This window comes from Colossoma macropomum, unplaced genomic scaffold (genome assembly GCF_904425465.1).
Source record: "Colossoma macropomum unplaced genomic scaffold, Colossoma_macropomum, whole genome shotgun sequence".
Lineage (NCBI taxonomy): Eukaryota > Metazoa > Chordata > Actinopteri > Characiformes > Serrasalmidae > Colossoma > Colossoma macropomum.
Window position 1 is genome coordinate 5,882,638 of NW_023494798.1, and position 22,414 is coordinate 5,905,051.

Below are 22,414 nucleotides of genomic sequence, written 5' to 3' on the forward strand. Positions count from 1 at the left end.
TAGAATAAAGTAATATATCACAAAGACCTTTAGGTGGCTCCATATGCAGTATAGTACAACAATACTCTAACAATACCGTAATGAGTTGTGAGAAAAGGATATAAGTGCAGAATATTTGGTCCCACTTTATATTAAGTGTCTCTAATAACTGTGTAGTTACTTGTGAATAACATATGCAACAACATTGTAACTACTGATGATTTAGTCACTGTTACAGAGGGATTGCAGAACTACAGCCTATGTAATTACACATGTGTATCAATTTCAGTTTTGCCTTGTGTAATTACACAAGTGTATCTTGATAGTTGTAACAGCTTTTTCTCTCTCATGTAATTACACAAGGGTAATAACATACTGGAAAAGCAGGTGTCCCCTTATCTTAAAACGTAACTTTTGTGACATTACTTAAATGTGTTACATTACACAGTAATTTATTTTTAAAGCATAATTTTAACACTACGCTACAGGAAAGATGCTGTGTAGAACATACACTTGTTTAATTACATGAGGCAAAATAAGTTGATACACATGTGTAATTGCATAGGCTGTAGTTCTGTAATCCATCTGTAACACTGACTAAATCATCAGTAGTTACATTGTTGTAGCATATGTTATTCATGTGTAACTACACAGTTATTAGAGACACTTAATATAAAGTGGGACCGAATATTTTAGTGTGCAAAACACAATCCACAGTCAGAAAAGTAAGCACTGTTCAATTTTAAACACAGGGACTTACATGTTAGAAATGAACAAAATTATTAACCACTGGGGGTAAAACACAGGTGTAAAACAAGTTAAATGAATGGCCCTGTGGACAAGGAGCTGTCAGTGATGCTGATGAATGCCTAGTCTAGTATGGTTTAAACAATACAGCTGTGTCCCAATTCAAGGTCTGCGTCCTTCTGAGGCTGCATTTGAAGGCTGTCTGCCTCACAGTGGTGCAACTAGACTGTCCCATTTCAAAGTCTCCTTCATATGTGTCCTTCTTTTCCATGGCAAACAAAGGATCCAATGGATGGATCCTTCACCAGCCAACATATCCCGAGGTTCATTGTGTGCTGGCGAGAATTCGAGAACATGGTGGCATCAGCAGAGGAGTGAAAGGCGGCTGACTAGTACTCTTACATACAAGTATTTGGTTTAAACTGAGGCAGTAGCTAACGACACGTTTAAAAATCTCATCAGTAGCCGGCGGTGAAGCATCTCCAGCCCTAAAAAACAAAAAAAAAAATAATAATAAAACAAATATCAAAGTTTCTGGCTCTATGTTTAAATAACTTAAAAAGAACTTGACAGGAGTGACATTTCATTATGTAACGGTAAGGGCAGGAATAGCGGTGCTGTGACGCAAACAGAAAATCAGCTGTGGAGCAGAGCGTCTCATTTCGGTTCAGCCTTTTGCGGGTCTAAGCAGCCTCTGAAGAACACATCTTCATAGACTGCATCCTTTGCAGGATGCAGCCCCTGAATTGCGACACACTCAATGTATACACCAGCCATCCATATGCAAGTGCAAGGGCAGGTCCAGAGGGAAGGTGTCATCCAGTGGACCTGGGATCACTAGCGGGTGCAGAGACACATGGAAACCAAGTGAGATGTGGTAGTTTCTGGAGGGCAGCAAACGAAAGGTCACCTGATCAATCTACCTGAGAATCCTGAAGAGTTTCACAAATTGCACTCTAAACACAAAAGATCTGTTAAAATCTCAAGCTTGAAGCCATACCTGCCAGGTCAAAGTTTGTATTCTGGGGATTCAATGGGGGACTGGGGACTAGCGCTGGATGAATTGCGCCATTTGCTTTAAGGTAACCCTTGAAAGGCTGACTTCTGGGCTTTCACTGTTGTTTACTTTGGTGGAAACTCATCCATCTCAGATGCCTCTATGAGACCATGATTCCTTGAAAAAAAAGTGAAGGTTTGTAAGGCAGCACATTAGTGAGACTTACAGTTAGTCTCAGCCAGTCCACAAAAGCCCTCCCGCTTATGACATGAGGCCTTAGTTTGTGCTCACAAGAAGCAGGACCTTATGGCTATGAGCGCATATGTCCACCACAAGGATATCAAAATTTCTTTCAAAGCAAATGGAACAATCTAGTGCAGCTAATGAGGTTTTTTGTGATCAGTGATTTATCCTTGCATGTTTGGCACATGTAAGTTCGATCTGAGATGAGCACGACTGTAGTACAGGGCTTTCCCAAAGTTTTTTGAATTTTTAATTTCCAAATATAGCTCCTCTTGCATGACTATGCAGAGCAAATATATTTGGGAAAATTCTGATGATGTTTTGGATCCTGATGTTCCTATGTTCTGTAGTGTAAATGGTTCAGAAAGGCTTTTCAGCTAGTGTTGCCTGTTGTGATCTGCTTGTGATAACTTGAAACGAAATGGACAGCAAGAAATAAATGCTTGATATTGAGAGAACACTGCCCGTACCCCAAAATCATTGGCATCCAACTCCATGATCTGGATGTTTCAGTACAGGCCTTGCAAATTTTTCTTTCCCTCAGAAAGCAAAAGGTGGCTGCTGCCTCTTGAGTCCACTGCAGCCATCTAGCACTCTTCTTCAGGAGAGCAGTCAAAAAGGTAGCAAGGATGTCGACACTTCTTATGAACCGGCTTTATTTCAAATGTTAGAACGAGGGTTTCAAACACAGTTCCTTGTGGACCACAGTATGAATTCAACTCAAGAAGGCCTTACTAATAGATTATTAAAGCAGGAGTGTTTAATGGGAAAGAATGCTAAACTCTGCAGAGCCACTTCTGGGGGCCAGGAACAGTCCGACTTGAACTCATGCATTTCAGTGCCCTTGTTTCTTACCAGTGCAGAGGAGAAGGCTGCAGCGAATATTCACTCAGAGGTTCTTCCAAATCCAGTTGAGGTGGCAGAGGTCAGCAGCCACAGTGAATATTTGCAGGTTTTTCTCCAATAAGTTCTTCACCATGATTTTTTGTTTTGACTGATAGCACCTCACTCTCTGAAAGTTTTCTTTTGCGCTCTGATTGGCTCCTGCTCATTCGGTCTTCTGCTACTTAGATGTAGAACAGCTTATTGTACAAGATTAATCACCAAATTTCAAACATGTGTGGAAATATGTGGATAAGTGCGATGCCTCGCTGACCATGTAACTGAACCATTCACACTACATGGCTGGTTTGTTGTTGAGCTGGTGGTGCTGGTCACAGATCTCAAAAGTTTGTCTTTGACTAGAAAATCAGGACTAGTGTGCATAGTGCATAGTGTGCACTTGGCTTATAGATGTATATAAACAGTGAAATTATTGTTTAATAGAATACATTTTTAAGTCTTGATAAAGATGATGCTCTCACACCTCTTGACATGTTGTACAAAATCTTGTAAATATCATTATATCATCTACATATAACAGCACAAAATGACCAGCATGTCTCTTAGCATTTGATTCACAAAAGATGGAAAGACAGAGGTGGTATTAGCACGTCCTTGTGGCATCACCAAGTATTCATAGTGGTCTGAAAGAGTACAAAAAATGGTTCTCACTGTTTTCCACCTATTGATAAGTCACTAAATTGTAGACACAAGGGACGTAAATCCAAGGTGGTGAAAAATGTATTTCCCTAGTTCAAAGATTCAGGCATAAGAAGAGGATCTAAACTTTCAAAATATGTAAAGTTAATGGTTAGACACCTTTGAATATATGTAAATAAACCATTGTGGTTTTCAAGATAGATGACAGAGAAATCATTAAAACATAGCATGAAATCACAAAAGTCTAGCACTCTGTCAAGATTTTTTGTTGTGCCTAACATGCCAAAAGATGGTGCAGAAGGCGACCATTTTAGGGCTAGTGCTGCACACATTGTAAGGTCACACCTCCTTTGACTGTGACCCAGCAGTGTAACATTACCGCAGAGGATTTGCTTTTCCATCTGTATAAATACCACGCATCCTTCCTATTCAACCTCCTGAAACATCAGACCTTGCACACACTCAATCATTCTCTCTACTCAATAACTGAATAGGTGGATGGAGTCCATCTTTACTCTCTTGCATGTGGTAATGGCCATTATTAATTTTTCTAGAACAAATGGGACTGTATGTAGTCTGCAAGGAGAGCCTGTAAACCCACAACTTTCAAAGGATGGTGATATTTTAATTGGAGGGATTTTTCCCTTCCATAGCAGTTGGGACATTACAGATGTGTCCTATATTCTTAAGCCATCACCACTGAATTGCATGAGGTAAGCATTACGACAAAGTGAGATTTTCAGATTTTGAATGAATGTTATTTTAAATAGGGTTACATTACAACACAGTAATAAAGCTTCTAGATGTCATCCTTAAAATGTGTACATCTGTTTCTCTGTGTAAATCTCTTTCTTTCTAATCCAGTCTTGATTTCAGAGCTTTCCAGTTTTCACAGTCTTTGATTTTTGCAATAGAAGAGATCAACAACAGTTCTTTACTGCCTGGTGTCTCACTGGGATACAAGATCTATGACACATGCGGTTCCACAGCGATGGGGGTTAGAATGGCTATGGCACTTGTTAATGGAAATGACAACTCAATATTGGATAAGCAATGCACAAAGCCAGCACAGGTGCAAGCCATAATTGGGGAGACATACTCATCAGCATCAATGGCTATTGCGAAGAGTGTCGGACCTTTCAGCATTCCCTTAGTAAGAATATTATAACTACTATCATGGCATTCAAATGTTAAAAGAAATGCTGAGATGTAAAATAATTTTGGAAATGACTGTTAATTTTATGTGCAGCTATAATATCTGGCATAAAAAAAATAAGACTCAACATAGTCCCTGACATACCTGTGTAAATATGTGAATTTAGATCAGTCACTATGCCACCTGCGAGTGTCTCAGTGACAAAAGGAAATATCCATCATTTCTGCGCACTATTCCCAGTGATTACTACCAGAGCAGAGCACTGGCAGAGATGGTCAAGCACTTTGGTTGGACCTGGGTGGGAGCAATAAGGAGAGATGATGACTATGGTAACAGTGGGATGGCAGCATTTACTGAAGCTGCAGAACAGCTGGGCATTTGCTTAGAATATTCCCTTACATTTTTCACAACCTACTCCCAAGAAAAAGTGCTGAGAATAATCCAGCAGATCAAAAGCTCTACTTCTCGAGTGATTGTAGGATTTCTTGGTCACTGGGACTTGGAAATTTTGCTGAATGTATTTTACGAGCACAACATTACTGGATACCAGTGGGTGGGAACTGAAGGTTGGATCTCTGATTCAGGCCTAGCCACACGGGATAAGCACAAAATACTGCAAGGAGCCATAGGGCTAGCCATTCCAAAAACAAAGGTGACAGGTCTGAAGGAATTCATACTGGATATAAATCCACTGCAGTCTGCAGGCAGCGCAATTTTTACTGAATTCTGGGAGGCTTTATTTAATTGCAAATATACAGTGCAGAATGACTCAGCAGATACAACCATATGCACAGGCCAAGAGAAACTGTCTGAAACAGAAAACTCCTTCACAGACTTGTCTCTGATGCCCATTTTCAGTAATGTGTATAAAGCAGTATATGCTATTGCCCATACCTTACACAACCTTCTCGGCTGCACACAAACATGTCCTACAAAGAAGCAGCCTGATCCTCTCACTGTAAGTTAAAAACATGGATCTTGTCCTTAACTTTGGCAAATGCATGTAGAATAAATTCTGAAAAATCAGCCAAAATGCTTTCATAGTGAAGTAAGTGTTAGGCTTTTTCAAATGCTGTAAACACTGTTCTAATTTGTCAGTTTCTAGAACATCTCAAAAGGGTGCGCTTCAAAACCAAAGAGGGCGAAGAGGTTTATTTTGATGAAAATGGGGACCCTGCTGCAAAATATGAGATAATAAACTGGCAAACAACTAATGATCAGCAACATCAGTTTGTCACTGTTGGACTTTATGACTCTTCTTTTCCTGCTCACGATCGATTAGTGGTAAAAAGGGCTTCTCTTGTGTGGGCACAAAATAGTAATCAAGTAAGCACAAGACCAACAATTTGGTCTCAATAAAGCATAATATGTACAATATGTACAAACTATTTTTATGCTATGAAAATTTATTTTGATCACAGGTGCCGGTGTCTGTGTGCAGTGAGAGCTGCCCTCCAGGAACCAGGAAGGCTGTGCAGAAAGGAAAGCCTATCTGCTGCTTTGACTGTATACCATGTGCTGAAGGAGAGATCAGTAATATGACAGGTACACAAATTCACAAAAGCTGAAACAAACAATATGTTGTTGGTATTGGTGCTGTAACTAAAAATATTAAGAAATTTTTCTCCAAGTTTTTTGGACACAGAAGTTATATGCATTGTTGCTAAACAATGGAAACATTATATGTAATGCATTCTTTCAAATACTTTCCTTGTGCCTGTAACTTTTTTGTCATCCATGTTATTTATCTTTCTTTGACAGACTCGATTAAATGTGAACAATGTTACCAGGACTACTGGTCAAATCCACACAGGAATGAATGTGTAAAGAAGGAAATTGAATTCTTGTCGTATGAGGAAACAATGGGAATTCTAATAACATTTGTTTCAATTGTTGGTGCCTTTATGACAATAATAATAGCAATTATATTCTTCAGACATAAAAATACCCCAATAGTCAAAGCCAACAATTCAGAGCTGAGTTTCTTGTTGCTCTTCTCTCTGGCTCTGTGTTTCCTCTGTTCACTTACTTTCATTGGTCAGCCCTCTGAGTGGTCCTGTATGCTGCGTCACACAGCGTTTGGGATCACCTTCGTCCTCTGCATCTCCTGTGTTCTGGGGAAAACAATAGTGGTGTTAATGGCCTTCAGAGCTACACTTCCAGGCAGTAATGCCATGAAATGGTTTGGGCCTCCACAGCAGAGACTCAGTGTTCTTGCCTTCACTCTCATACAGGTCCTTATTTGTGTCCTTTGGTTATCAACATCTCCTCCTTTCCCCTTCAAAAATCTAAATCACTACAAGGAAAGAATCATTCTAGAATGTCATTTAGGATCAACTATAGGTTTCTGGGCTGTACTGGGTTATATAGGATTATTGGCCCTACTTTGCTTTGTTTTAGCTTTTTTAGCTCGGAAGCTGCCTGATAACTTTAATGAAGCCAAGTTCATCACATTCAGCATGCTCATATTCTGTGCAGTTTGGATCACCTTCATCCCAGCTTATGTCAGCTCTCCTGGAAAGTTCACAGTAGCTGTAGAGATATTTGCTATTCTGGCTTCAAGCTTTGGTTTGTTATTCTGTATCTTTCTTCCAAAGTGTTACATAATCATAATGAAACCAGAAAAGAACACTAAAAAGCAAATTATGGGTAAAGTGCCAGTTAAGTGAGCTGTACATTCTTATTATTATTCTTATTCTTATTATTTATATGTAAAAAACTTAGCCCTTGCCACAATAATAAAAAAAAAGATTCTAAAGAATCTATGGACAATTTAATCTTCAAGATGTAAACAAATCAATCAAAGTGGTTTGATGCAAAATGTTGAATTTTAGGAAATCTTAAAAAAAAGACTTTTTCATAAGGGTGCTAATTGGAAACAGGGGTCATGTTCTTGCCTACAAAAATATAGTCATTTCATTTGCATTCAGAATAACCAGTGAACCAACACCGGCCTTCTGAGTTTTTAGACACAAAGCACCTCATGGCCTCGGCTTTTAACTCACTCACTCATTCACTCACTAACCCTTGTTTATCAAGACTGTCCACAAGGGGGAAGCTACTGGCACTCTAGTAACTTCCCTAGACAAATCTAGACAGATTAGCAGGATGTATTATACTTGCAGTACGTGTGTTACCAATTACAAATCAGGGTTTACTTCATTATTTTAAGTAAAAAGAACTAACTGAACCCTGGGTATGTTGATGTAACAACTGCAATGTACGTGTTTTTTTAAAGGAATCTTGGGAAATGATGGAATTAGAGTAGGTGACACTAAAATACTTTGGCATATTATAAAATGTCCTGCAATGGACTGGCGACCTGTCCAGGGTGTATCCTGCCTTCCGCCCAATGACAGCTGGGATAGGCTCCAGCACCCCACCGTGACCCAGAAGGAGAAGCGGTTTAGATGATGTATGTATGTATATTATAAAATGTGATCTGCTATGTGTTGCATGTGTGATCAGCCACTTCATTAGGTTTACCTCCTTGTATCTACACTCATTGCCCATTTTTAAGCTCCTCTTACTATATAGGAGCACTTTGTAGATCTACAATTACAGACTGTAGTCCATCTGTTTCTCTGTATACTTTGTTATACCCTTTCACCTTGTTTGTCAATGCTCATGACCCCCCACAGAGCAGTTATTATTTGGGTGACATGACACCACTGACATTCTATTGGCATGTCACACTGTGTCGCAGTGGTACATGAGGATCGGACACAGCAGTGTTGCTGGTGCTCAAATTTTTCTCTGATCATGATGTTGCCTACATGAATTTTAGATGTCCACGGCTTATGTAATCAAATGAAAGCCTCAACCACAAAGACAGGGCAGAGTTGTTTTTTCTTCAACAGTTATTACTGGATAAATATATTTCTATGTTGAACTCCAATAAAGGTACAAATACTTTATTTCCACTTTTAACTGAGTAAGATTTTGACACAATATCCATACTTTGGATTTCTCTATACTCTTTCCAACCTGCCAATGAAACAAAAAGTAATGCATGACCATGAAAAGGATAGATTTCTATCACATATTGAGTTTAAAATCAAGATGATAAGCAACAAAGAACTTCTTTGTCCCAGCCATTACCAATACAGTCAGTAGTTTTCAAAAAATCTGAATAGATATCCTTAAGCATGACAGCCAAGACCCACCTCATATATATAAAAAGACAAAACAGAAGAAAAGCATATTGTGACATAATCTATCACAAAAACAATAAACATTGCCATATTGCCCACCCCTCTGCAAAACCAACAAAAAGGTTCTTGTCAGTCCCCAGAACCCATAGGTAAAGCAGACTGAACAAAACAATGGAGCACATTGTTTTAGAAAGTCCCACCTCCTTTCACTATGGACCAACAGTGTAACATTTCTGTAAAGGAAGTGTCTTTCCAACTGTATAAATATCACAAATCCTTCCTATTCAATGTACTGATACAACAGATCTAACAAACAAGTTCTTAATCATCATCTTAATACATTCTTAATTATACCTAATAGTTCTGTAAGTGGATGGAGTCTCTCTTTACTCTCTTGCATGTTGTAATGGCCATCATCAATTTTTCCAGAATAAATGGAAGTTTGTGTAGTTTGCGAGGAGAGCCTGTATACCCACAACTATCAAAGGAAGGTGATATTATAGTTGGGGGGATTTTACCCTTCCATAGCAGATGGGAGATCACAGATTTGTCCTACTTGGTCAAGCCACTTCCAGCAAAGTGCATGAGGTAAGCAGTGTATGAAAGTCGGTACTATACACTTATGTATATGTATTTTATTACCTAGTGCTGCACAATACACACACGTGCAACACGGAAGAAGCTAAATGAAGTTTGATTAAATAAGGTATCTGTGTTTCTCTTTTATGCTTTAACTAGCCTTGATTTCAGAGCCTTCCAGTTTTCACAGTCCTTGATCTATGCCATAGATGAGATCAACAATAATTCCTCTTTACTGCCTGGAATCTCACTGGGCTACAAGATATACGACACCTGCAGTTCCACAGCAATAGGGGTTAGAATGGCTATGGCACTTATAAATGGAAATGAGAATGCAGTCTTGGATGAGCCCTGCACAAAGCCAGCACAAGTGCAAGCCATAGTGGGTGAGACATACTCATCAGTGTCAATGGCTATCGCAAACAGTATCGGACCTTTTAGTATTCCTGTAGTAAGTATTAATTCAATTTTCATCACTCAAAACTGTAATTGTAATTATTAGAAACCAACAACTCTGAACTTAAGTTATACTTTACTTTTCATATTATGTGGTCATATTCCGGGTAACAATGTACAAAAAGGTCACGACTGAATATAATAACTGATACACCTGTGTGAATCTGTTTTTAGATCAGTCACTATGCCACCTGTGAGTGTCTTAGTAACAAAAAAAAATATCCCTCATTTCTGCGCACTATTCCCAGTGATTACTACCAGAGCAGAGCACTGGCAGAAATGGTCAAGTATTTTGGCTGGACCTGGGTTGGGGCGATAAGAAGAGATGATGACTATGGTAACAGTGGGATGGCAGCATTTATTGAAGCTGCAGAACAGTTGGGTATATGTCTAGAATATTCCCTTCCATTTTTTAGAACCTATTCACAAGAAAAAGTGCTAAGGATTATTGAGCAGATCAAAAGCTCTACTTCTCGAGTAATAGTGGGATTTGTTGACACATGGGACTTGGAGATCTTGGTGCATGCATTTTTTGAATACAATGTTACTGGATACCAGTGGGTGGGAACCGAGGCCTGGATCTTTGATCTAGAACTGGCGACAGCAGATAAATATAGCATACTGCAAGGTGCCATAGGGCTATCGATTCCCAATACAACAGTGACAGGTCTGAAGGACTTCATTCTGGATATACACCCACTGAAATCTGCAGGCCGTGCCATTTTTACAAAATTCTGGGAGGCTCTGTTTAAGTGTAAATACAAAATACAGAATGACTCTGAGAATACAACAGTGTGCACAGGGCAAGAGAAAGTGTCAGAAGTGGAAAACACATTTACAGACATGTCACTGATGCCCATTTTCAGTAATGTGTATAAAGCAGTATATGCTGTTGCCCATACTCTACATGACCTTCTGGGCTGCACGCAAACATGTCCAACAAAGAAGCAGCCTGACCCTTTCACAGTGAGTTTAAAGTCTGATTAAGCACTGATTTGCATTTAGGCCATAGAACTTTGGACACACATTTGAATCACAAGCAAAATGCTTTTCTTTTAAGGAGAACGTAGATTTTATCATAAAGACTTTTTGAAAGTTCTCACAACTATTAACATATAGATCTTGCTCTATATTGTAAGTTTCTAGAACATCTCAAAAGGGTACGTTTCAAAACAAAAGAGGGTGAAGAAGTTTATTTTGATAAAAATGGTGATCCTCCTGCAAAATATGAGATAATAAACTGGCAGAAAAATAAAGAACACCAACATGAATTTGTCAATGTTGGATTTTATGACTCTTCATTTCCTGCTCACAATCGATTAGTAGTGAACATGGCATCTATTGTATGGGCACAAAATAGGAATCAGGTGAGAAAAAGGAAAGAAAAGACATCTTGGTCTCACTGAAAGCATACATCATGTACGTTTTTAGGAAAGTAAATTTTTCTTTATTACAGGTGCCGGTGTCTGTGTGCAGTGAGAGCTGCCCTCCAGGCACCAGGAAGGCTGTGCAGAAAGGAAAGCCTATCTGCTGCTATGACTGTATACCATGCGCTGAAGGAGAAATAAGTAATGTAACAGGTACTTATATGAAAAACAGGAAACAAACATGAAATAATCTCTGCATTACACCCATCATTAAAAATATTAAGTTTTGTGATAATTCATTGTAAATCGCAGGTTTTCATTTCAAACAAGCTGGATGTCACCTGATTCTACTTGTTTTATTAAATAGTCTCAGTCTGTTCTAAGTCTGTGTTCTCATGCTTTGCTGGAATGAAAATCTGCAGCCAAACTCCCCCCTTGTGGATAAGATTTAAGAAACAGCTAGTTACAGAGGTGCTTCATGTACAAGACAAAGTACTTTTATTAATTGTTGCATCTGTATTACCATATTTTTTCTATACATCTAAATCTCCATCTAAATCTGTATTTTTTGTCATTCATATATCTCTGTCTCTCTCTGACAGATGCGATTAAATGCACACAATGCCATCAAGATTATTGGACAAATCCACGCAGAGACGAATGCGTAAAGAAGGAAATTGAATTTCTGTCCTATGAGGAAACGATGGGAATTTTGCTAACAGCTGTTTCAATTATTGGTGCTTTCATTACCATAATAATAGCAATAATGTTTTTTAGATATAAAAATACCCCAATAGTCAAAGCTAATAACTCAGAGCTGAGCTTCCTGCTGCTCTTCTCTCTGGCTCTGTGTTTCCTCTGTTCACTTACTTTCATTGGTCGGCCCTCTGAGTGGTCCTGTGTGTTGCGTCACACAGCGTTTGGGATCACCTTTGTCCTCTGCATCTCTTGTGTTCTTGGCAAAACAATAGTGGTGTTAATGGCCTTCAGAGCTACACTTCCAGGCAGTAATGTCATGAAATGGTTTGGGCCTCCACAGCAGAGACTCAGTGTTCTTGCTTTCACTCTCATACAGGTCCTTATTTGTGTCCTTTGGTTAAAAACATCTCCTCCTTTCCCCTTCAAAAATCTAAATTCTTACAAAGAAAGAATCATTCTAGAATGTCATTTGGGATCAACTATAGGTTTCTGGGCTGTGCTGGGTTATATAGGACTCCTGGCTCTTTTGTGTTTTGTTTTAGCTTTTCTAGCACGGAAGCTGCCTGATAAGTTTAATGAAGCCAAGTTCATCACATTCAGCATGCTCATATTCTGTGCAGTTTGGATCACCTTCATCCCAGCTTATGTCAGCTCTCCTGGAAAGTTCACTGTAGCTGTGGAGATATTTGCTATTTTGGCCTCAAGCTTTGGTTTACTGTTTTGTATCTTTCTTCCAAAGTGTTATATAATCATACTGAAACCAGAGAAGAACACTAAAAAGCAAATTATGGGAAAAGTGCCAGCTAAGTGAGTTACAGTCAACAAAGCCACAATTACTGTAAACATATTCTGGCTAATATTTTAGATCTTGAATTTAAATCACAGTTAAGTTGAAATACAGTATTTGCTTTAACAAGTTTAATTTTCCTTATTTTTTATGGTAGCTGTTCAGAGGAAATTTCCTAATTTGCAACACAGAGCATCTTGTCTTTGTATAATTTGTTGTAGTTTTCCTCTAGTCCACAGTTGGCTGGATATTGGTATAAAACCCAGAAATGTTACTGCGCCTAACACAATAGCACCAGCACAATTCCTAATTTACGTGGGATTATCATGTTGGTTCTGCAGTGCTGTGAATGGTTCACAGCCCCAAGCAATATATTGTGCTCCTGTTCCACTGATGGGCAGGATAGGGGGTGGCAAACTGTGCATAGCTATAGATGAGCTACAGTGAGTTATTGTATAACTACAAAGTGCATCTGTTTGGTAAGTCTATGTGTTAAAATGGTGAGGGATAGGTCATTCTAGTAAACTGGCAACTCACAAAATTCTATTCAAAGGTTTAGATGTATCTGAGTAAATGTATGCCTTTCATAATCTTTGAGACATCCTAAGCACAATGCTTTGTGTTTTCAGGAAAACAATAAAGTCAATTTTTAATTATTGTTTATACATTCATTTTGTAAAACAAAACAATTTGATTTAAACACATTTAAAACACACACAAAACAAAATACTTACAAGAAAATAATTGTACAAAAGGTACACCTCTAGACAACAACAAGGAGGGAGGAAATAGGGAGAACATGTGATTAGAAAAGGACCACAGAAGAGTAAAGTTACTGTGATGAGCAGAGCACTGACTCATTTAGTGAAGTTAGTGAAAGAGGGATCTGGGCAGCAGTCATAAGTGACAAAGTCTATGGCAACAATGGCATGGCAGTGAAAGAACTGAGCTAGAAAGGGGAGTGGAGTCCTTCTGCATAACATACAGTTATTGAAGCTTGACAAAAAACAGTGGGTAGTATAGTACAAGAAGTAGGCAAGAGCAGCTAGACACCATAAGGAACCAATGGTACAAGAGACTCACCCAGAGACTACCTAATCTTATAGGCTGATACAGGACAGCACCATCAACAACACAACATGGTGCCACTTTCTGGGCTGACATGACTTCCTTGTGTACCAAGGGAAGTTATCAATGTAGGTGGTGATTCGATGGCATACACTGGGGCATGAGGCAACAGAAGAGGGGTCCATGAGAGAGGTACCCCCCCTCTCAGGTACATGAGGTGATTCTTTTATATTAAGCAACAGTAAGCGTGGACCATTGGAGACACTAGAATTGGATCAAGACCAGGGACAGAGTACTGTGATATAGAGAACTGGAATTGAGACCGGACATAAACTGACTGAATCAGGGGTAGGAACAGTTACTGGAATGAGAGACGGACAACAAATCAGGGTGAGTGGTAAGACAAAGTGGGAGGGAAGTGGTCACAAAAAAGGTAGTTGAGGATCTAGACACATAGAACAGTTACACCATGAGTGATGGGCCAATAGATGTGTGGTCAGCAACAGCAGTGACTACTAGGGCTAGGGCAGAACTGAAGGTCTGGAAGATCCAATTTGGCCGTGAGGGACAGGTGGGCTGTAGGTTTCCTGCTACTGCAGGGATAAATGCCACTAAATCCACTGGATCCAGGGCGAAAGACAGAAATCAAGGCCAACTCTGTTAAATAGATAATAATAAGAAATAGAAAAGATGGTAACACTTTACAATGCTGTTTTGTTGTTAATAAGTAAGAAATCAGGAACTAAGCAGAAACGAATGAGTAGTGCTTCATTAACACTTAAGTAACTACTATTAACTACCAGGGACTACTAGTTAACTACTCAGTAGATAACAGTGAACTAATGATTAGGGTAGTTCACTATTAACTAAACAATAACTACTGAGTCTCATAGAGAATTACTTAGTAACTATGGTTTCTTAGAATGACTACCCATAAATTACTGATCAATTCAACATTAATTGCTCAATAGCTGAGTCTGACAAGGTTCCTGCTGAACTGCTAATTGATGTAGTGTAACACTTCTAACAGTAGTGAAATACACTACACAGTGTGCAGTCTCTACAATATAATGGATTATATCCTTCATTTTAATTCACAGAAACAGGTATCCTCAGAGAAGGCTGGGGGCATCACATCACACTGTACTGACTGGTGTCTCTCATGTGCTTCTTTTGATTAGAAATGTTAAAAGGCTAATGAACATCTTCATATTTGGCCATGTGAACCAATTTGCACATCAGCCTACAAATGGGACAACTGCTAAAATACTACAGTATTCAGTAGACCAGTCTGCTTACCTCTCGTCTTTAGAAAAGAAAACACCATTCTTTTTCTGCAGGAGCACATGTGCCAGTGTTGTTTCTTCTGAACAGTAGTTCTTCTTTAAGGTCCTCTTGAGGGCAGGGTGAGTTGAAGAGAGGGCTCATGGAAAATCTTACTGTGTATGTATCCTGCCTTCAAATTCACTTGCTTCTAAATATTACCAAGTGATTATGTAATTACTTTCTGTTAGATAATGAATGAGGTGTTGCTGTTCTTCATTTGGAATGATAATCAGGAACAGTATAAAGTGAAACACATGGTAACTCATTACTAATGAACTAGGAGTTAATGAGTATCAGGAACAGTATTATAAAGTGAAACGTATGGCACCTCATTACTAATGAACTAGGAGTTAATAATGATCTAGAACAGTATTATAAAGTTAAACACATGGTGACTCATGACTAATGAACTAGGAGCTAAAGATGATCAGGAACCATATTATAAAGTGGAACACATGATAACTCATCATTAATGAACTAGGAGTTAATGATGATCAGGAATAGTATTATAAAGTGAAACATGGTAACTCATTACTAATGAACTAGGAGTTAATGATGATCAGGAACAGTATTATAAAGTGAAACACATCAACTCACTACTAATGAACTAGAAATTAATGATTATCTGGAACAATATTGTAAAGTGGTAACTTATTTCTAATGAACTAGGAGTTAAAAATGATCTGGAACAGTATTACAAAGTGAAATACATTAGAAATAAATATCCCTAAAGAAATGATGTACTGTAGTACAAAAATGTTAATAAAGAAATGTTGAAAAAAGTAAGAGTAAAAAAAAACAATTATTGAGTCCTTTGTTATTTGTGAACAGTCCAAATGTGAAAACATTCCTGAGATAGCTAGCTATATCATTGAAAATAACACACCCAAACAAAATGAATTCAAAATCTGTCATTACTACTGAAAGAAAAAGTCTGAGAGCTGAGACTGATCACAGTACGTTCTGCTAGTATATTAATTACACATCTTTCTGTTTCATATCTGATGCACAAATTTTTACTGCCCATTAGCTCACATTAGCTAAATTAACTAGCTAGATAGAATGCACTCATAACAGAACATAAGAAGCAGCTTTAGGTTTAAAAAAAAGCAATAATTTGCTTATAAATCTAAAACAACAAGGTAAAACAGACATCGTACAGGAAGACCATACCTACTTAGCTCAGATTAATTAGCAAGTCAGCTGTGTCTCTACATTCTGCTACTTTGAGCTTAACAGAAACATCAATGCTTTCATAATAAGAGTCCCGTGTAATTCTACCATTAAATGTAAGTTTATTCAATTCAACAGAGCACTAAAATGTTTATTTTAAACGTCAAAACCTCTATATATTTATACTACTACTACTAAAATAATAATGATAATAATAATAATAATAATCATCATCATCGTTAGCATCATCATCCTCATCATCAGTAGTAGTAGTAGTGGATTGTGGTGATAGAAGACTTGCTAATAAGCACTGACTAAGATGTACTTAAATGAGTGCATATTTGAAGTACTTGGATGAAAAATACAGAACATTTTTCCCTACATTTTTTTCTACCAGGACTTTTTGGAGAAGACCACCTGATACTTGGCCCACAGACAATTTACACAGGCCCACAGACTTTAAGACCCTGTATTTTATTTCAAGTAAAGTCTAATTGTAATTGACCATGATGACTTAACTGGGCAGATCAGAATGTTTTCATTTAATAATGAAAAATTGATGTAGGTTGTTTGCTTTATATTTAGTTGACCTTAGGTAGTGATTCCAAATAGGTTTTAGGGAAGAAGGTACAGGAAATAATCTACCATCAAAGTTATAATGCAGAATTGGACAGTATTATAATATATTAATATTTCACAATATTTTCAGACTATGTATTCTTTAATGTTTAGTTTTACAAAATATGTTATTAATGTACTAGCAGAACATACTGTGACCAGTCTCAGCTCTCAGACTTTCTCTCTCAGACAGATTTTGAATTCATTTTGTTTGGGTGTGTTATTTTCAATGATATAGCTAGCTATCTCAGGAATGTTTTCACATTTGGACTGTTCACAAATAAAAAGGACAAATAAATACAAATAAACAGCTTATTTTCTCTTACTTTTTTTCAAAATTTCTTTATTAACATTTTTACATAATTTCTTTAGGGATTTTTATTTCTTATGTGTTTCACTTTATAATATTGTTCCAGATCATTATTAACTCCTAGTTCATTAGTAATGAGTTACTATGTGTTTCACTTTATAATACTGTTCCTGATCATCATTAACTCCTAGTTCATTAATGATGAGTTACCATGTGCTTAACTTTATAATACTGTTCTTAATCATCATTAACTCCCAGTGTTTAACTTTATAATACTGTTCCAGATCATCATTAACACCTTGTTCATTAGTAATGAGTTACCATGTGTTTCACTTTATATTGTTCCTGATCATCATTCCAAATGAAGAATGGCAACACCTCATTCATTATCTAACAGAAAGTAATTACATAATCACTCAGTAATATGTAGAAGCAAGTGAATTTGAAGGCAGGATACATACACAGTCAGATTTTCCATGAGCCCTCTCTTCAACTCACCCTGCCCTCAAGTGGACTTCAAAGGAGAACTACTGTTCAGAAGAAACAACACTGGCACATGTGCTCCTGCAGAAAAAGAATGGTGTTTTCTTTTCTAAAGACGAGAGGTAAGCAGACTGGTCTACTGAATACTGTAGTATTTTAGCAGTTGTCCCATTTGTAGGCTGATGTGCAAATTGGTTCACATGGCCAAATATGAAGATGTGCATTAGCCTTTTAACATTTCTAATCAAAAGAAGCACATGAGAGACACCAGTCAGTACAGTGTGATGTGATGCCCCCAGCCTTCTCTGAGGATACCTGTTTCTGTGAATTAAAATGAAGGATATAATCCATTAAATTGTAGAGACTGCACACTGTGTAGTGTATTTCACTACTGTTAGAAGTGTTGGAATACACTATATCAATTAGCAGTTCAGCAGGAACCTTGTCAGACTCAGCTATTGAGCTGTTTAGTTAGTACTGTATAGTAGTTACTTAAGTGTTAATGCAGCACTACTATTTCGTTCCTGCTTAGTTACTTATTAACTACAAAACAGTATTGTAAAGTGTTACGAAAAATATAATGGTAGGATAGAGTGAGAAAGAACAAACTGTAGGAATGAGAGCCAAAGCTTTGAAAATACTTTGCTATGCTGCTAATGACCCAGTGCCTGTATGGAAAGGCTTCCTGGGGATTACCAACTATAAGGTCAGAAAAATGCCCCTTCTCCTGAATGAGCTTGTCAATGACCTGAAAAGGTTTCACTGTAAAGATCAACATTACAGCACTAAATGACTACAATCCCGTCAAAAGACTGTGGAAATAGTGACAGACTTCCATACCCCTGTCAACTCAAGCTCCTTGGCACCACTATAACCAGGGATCTGAAGTGGGAGGGGAACACGTTCTCCATAGTGAATAGAGTGCAGCAGAAAATGCAGATTGTAACATGTTGCAGTCCTGATAATACAGTTCTTCAAAGCAATCATCAAGTTCATCCTCACTTCATCTACAACCATCTGGTCTGGATCCTCCACCTCACAAGAACAAACCAAACTCCACGGCAGAGTCCTGACAGTGGGGAGGATCATTGGTTGTAATTGACTAACACTTCAAGACATACACAAAAATGCTAGAAAGATTTTGACCTATGACTCTCACGCTTTCATCACCTCTTTCATCTACTGCTCTCTGAAAGAAGACTCAGGGCCTTCAAGTTCAACACAACTACACATGCTAACAGCTTTTTCCCCAGAGCTGTGGCGCTCATCAATCACAGTGGATCCTCTGAATTTGGCTGAAAGGTAAAACATTTATAAACAATTTACTCATTGTTTATATATTTCTTAGGATTTCATGAATGAGAACCATTATTCAACTTATTCAATCTGTTTGGGTTAGGTCAAGAAGTGTTAATGAACAACTGACTACATATCTGTCTACAGTGCCCCCCGGAATTATTAACACCTTTGGTAAAGAAGAGGAAAAAAAAAATGAAAAATGTATTTGTTAATTCTCCATTTGATATTACCAAAATATGAAAGAAATCAAATCTTTCACTGAAGTAAAGTCATTCAAAGAAAAACTAACAATTCTCTAAATCATTAAGTGTCTTTGGTCCTGAATTCCTGGTCACTGCTTCAGCTCAGCCCAAAGGCTTCAATGAGATTTAGATAGGGGACTGAGATGACCACTACAAAGGTTGATTTTGTGGTAACTGTATCGTTTCTATATAACTTAAGCAGTATGATTGAATTGATGCTTGGTGTTTTTGCCAGGCTCCTGACCCCAAGCACCGATGATGAGCCCAAGAGGAGGGGCAAGGAGTTGCCCAAGACTTGCATGCCAACAAAGGCTCAGAATTACATGTGGCAAATCATCAGATGGTCAGGAGGCTGCTGGTGAAGTGGCACCCCTCAGTGTACTGGGGCAGGAGCCTTCTCATCCCTCTTAACTTCTCCACTACATGCTCCAAGAAGGAGTGGATCTCTCCCTCTCAATCTTCCTCTCCCTGCTCAGAGAAGGAACAGAGTTCTGCTTCTCAGTTCCCCCTTCCTGCTCCAAGAAGGAAAGGAGCTCTCCCTCTATAGCCCCCCTACCCTGCACCTCAAAGGTAAGGGGCCGTGCCTCCCTATGTTCAAGAAAGGTTACGTGCCCCCTTTCTCATACCTGCTCCTCGATGGTGAGGGGGTGTGCCTCAAGAACCTCAGCCAGGGCTTATGCTCCCCTTACTGTCCCAGATTTTGATTTGGTGTGATTTTGTTTGTGTTTGTGAGTGCAAATGAAAAAAGAAATGGCTGCTGCAACCCTCAACCCTTCCTCCAGTATACTTCCTGTACCTGGGGTAGCACGTCATGCTACAAATCCTACGATGACCCAGTCTCGTCCTCTTGGAACAGACTGTCAAATACAAGGTTCCCCGGGCTTCTGAAACAATAACAGCCCCACAACACCCTTAACACTGCATATTAACCACCACATATTAACCAACAGTGAAAATTAGGCTCTTTTCTGCATTTTCATTATTTTAATTTCAAACCCACCCACATCATTTGTTGAATAACCATAGAACCTGATTTCAATCAAAGTTTCAATGATGCTTAGCAAATTCTTGCATCTTATATCTGTGGTTTTGCAACAGAAGAGGCTTTCTTCTGGCAGGTTCCAAAAGTTTTGCTTACATGGAGGTGCTGCATAATTCTAATTAGGAAAACTCCACGATCCCAAGATACATCCATTTCCTCCAACTGTGATCCATGTAGAAAGTCTTGCCTCTCAAACTACAACCTTATTCCCTAAACAGTTTGGATGCTGTGGAAAAACTGTAAATAAACACAGAATGCAATGATGTGCAAATTAATTAAATCCTATATTTAATTGAAAATGGTATAATAACAATATATAAAATCTTGGAATTTTATTGTTTTTTGAAAGATATCCCTAAAAAAGACGTTGTCTGGATGGCAGCATATGTTGCTCCAAAACCAAATTTATATCATTCAGAATTAATGGTGTCTTCACAAATATTCACAAATATAAGTCATGTGCACTAATGCACCCCTATGCCATCATGAATGCTGGCTTTTGAACTGTGTGCTGATAAGAAGCAAGATGGTCCCTCTCCTCCTTAGCCCAGAGGAAGCAGTGTCCATCATTTCCAAAAAAGAATTTCAAATTTTGCCTTGTCAGACACGGGACACTTTTCCACTTCACCTCAGTCCATCTGATTTCCACTACAGAATCATGTCTGTTTTTAATGCAATTCCACCTGAGAGCCCAAAGATCATGGCCAGCCAATACTGGTTTTTAGCCTTCTCCTTTGCATACACAGATTTCTCCAGATTCTCTCAATCTTTTAATGTTATTAGGTACCATCAATGAGGAAAGCCCTAAGTTTGCTATTTTACATTGAGAAATGTTATTCCTGAACTGTTAAACTGTTGGCCCATGCAGTCTTTCCAAGAGTGGTCAACCTCTCCACATCTTTACTTCTGAAAGACTCCGCCTCTCTGGGATGCTCTTTTTATACCCAATCATGTTACTGACCTGATCCTTATTAACCTAATTAGTTGTGAAATGTTCCACCAGGTGCTTTATTGCCCCATCCCAACTTTTTAAAAATGTATTGTTGGCATCAAATTCAAAATAGTCATATATTTCAGTTTCAACATTTGATTTGTTGTCTTTGTACTATCATCAATGAAATATAGTGTTTAAATGATTTGCACATCATTGCATTCTGTATTTTATTTTAATTTTGCATAGCATCCCAACTTTTTTGGAAACTGAGTTGTATCTTCTTCACTGTGTGTATAGCATTTTTGTTCATCCACATTCCCCACAGCTCCAATTATTTGAAGCTTATTTCCTAAATAAGACAAAAAAGTCATATATAATTGTATAGCAGTTCCAAAACACTCATAGGTGCTTACAAAATATGAATATATGTTGAACTTTGTTTGGGGTACCAAAAATTGTGACTCATGTGCTTTTGAATCTTTTGAATTTTACCTAATTGAAATGTTAGATATTTATATATATTTTTTGTGTAAGGTCAAGCTAAGAAACAACATCTGTTAGAGCCATGGCAAATGTTACCAATAATTCTGAAAGACACAGTATTTATGTCCAGCAGAGGGTAGTATACACCTGTTCCCATATTCCGTGTAACAGCAGGATTTGCTGTCATAATGAAAAATTTGAGTACATATCCTTTAGCATGGCATCCAAGGCTCACATAAAAAAGCAAAACAAAACCATAGGGCCTATATTCACAGGCCTTATTTGAATTCAACATTTTAGGAGTTTGTTTTAGTTCCACAGCAGAAATAACACAACATTTTTAAAGCCCCTGTATAGTGATTTTCATGATTTTCTTTTCACAATTATCTTTAGTTTTTGCAGTGATTTTACTATGAACTGACAGAGAAAGAATGAATGATGGCCTATTCTGTTGATAGATTTTTTTTAAATTATTTTTCCCGACATTTTTTCTGTGATTTGTGTTGAGCAGGATTAAATTCAGGTTTAGAGTTAGAGTTAGCGTTCCTGTACTTCAGAAAAAAAAATCACTTCTCTCCTGCTATCACCAAATCCTGGCTAAAATTCCTATCAAGTAGATTATTTAAGCATATTTAAATTTGGTAACAGTGCTTGTTATGAAGGCTAATTACACCATTGTTGCGTAGTTAGGTGCTGCTTCTCACCTATGTTAGCCACTTGTTGCTGGATC

General features: G+C 38.0%; 2 protein-coding genes across 2 annotated transcripts; both read left to right on the forward strand.

Annotated features, from left to right (window-relative positions):
• The first annotated feature begins 4,006 nt into the window (after positions 1 to 4,006).
• On the forward strand, positions 4,007 to 7,333 carry LOC118818392 (extracellular calcium-sensing receptor-like). Its single transcript, XM_036585646.1, has 6 exons — positions 4,007 to 4,221; positions 4,373 to 4,661; positions 4,831 to 5,622; positions 5,763 to 5,990; positions 6,086 to 6,209; positions 6,426 to 7,333. Exons 1-6 carry the CDS (start codon positions 4,007 to 4,009, stop codon positions 7,331 to 7,333), a joined length of 2,556 nt encoding a protein of 851 aa, XP_036441539.1.
• A 1,858-nt stretch (positions 7,334 to 9,191) lies between these two features.
• LOC118818389 (extracellular calcium-sensing receptor-like) lies at positions 9,192 to 12,798 on the forward strand. Its single transcript, XM_036585643.1, has 6 exons — positions 9,192 to 9,406; positions 9,557 to 9,848; positions 10,028 to 10,819; positions 10,993 to 11,220; positions 11,310 to 11,433; positions 11,823 to 12,798. The coding sequence occupies exons 1-6, from the start codon at positions 9,192 to 9,194 to the stop codon at positions 12,728 to 12,730; spliced, it is 2,559 nt and encodes an 852-aa protein (XP_036441536.1). The 3' UTR covers positions 12,731 to 12,798.
• Positions 12,799 to 22,414: the final 9,616 nt, after the last annotated feature.

Coding starts and splice junctions, on each gene's coding strand:
- LOC118818392 (XM_036585646.1), top strand. CDS start 4,007: ATGGAGTCCATCTTTACTCTCTTGCATGTGGTAATGGCCATTATTAAT. Junction 4,222..4,372: donor TCACCACTGAATTGCATGAG/GTAAGCATTACG, acceptor TTTCTAATCCAG/TCTTGATTTCAGAGCTTTCC. Junction 4,662..4,830: donor GACCTTTCAGCATTCCCTTA/GTAAGAATATTA, acceptor ATGTGAATTTAG/ATCAGTCACTATGCCACCTG.
- LOC118818389 (XM_036585643.1), top strand. CDS start 9,192: ATGGAGTCTCTCTTTACTCTCTTGCATGTTGTAATGGCCATCATCAAT. Junction 9,407..9,556: donor CTTCCAGCAAAGTGCATGAG/GTAAGCAGTGTA, acceptor TGCTTTAACTAG/CCTTGATTTCAGAGCCTTCC. Junction 9,849..10,027: donor GACCTTTTAGTATTCCTGTA/GTAAGTATTAAT, acceptor ATCTGTTTTTAG/ATCAGTCACTATGCCACCTG.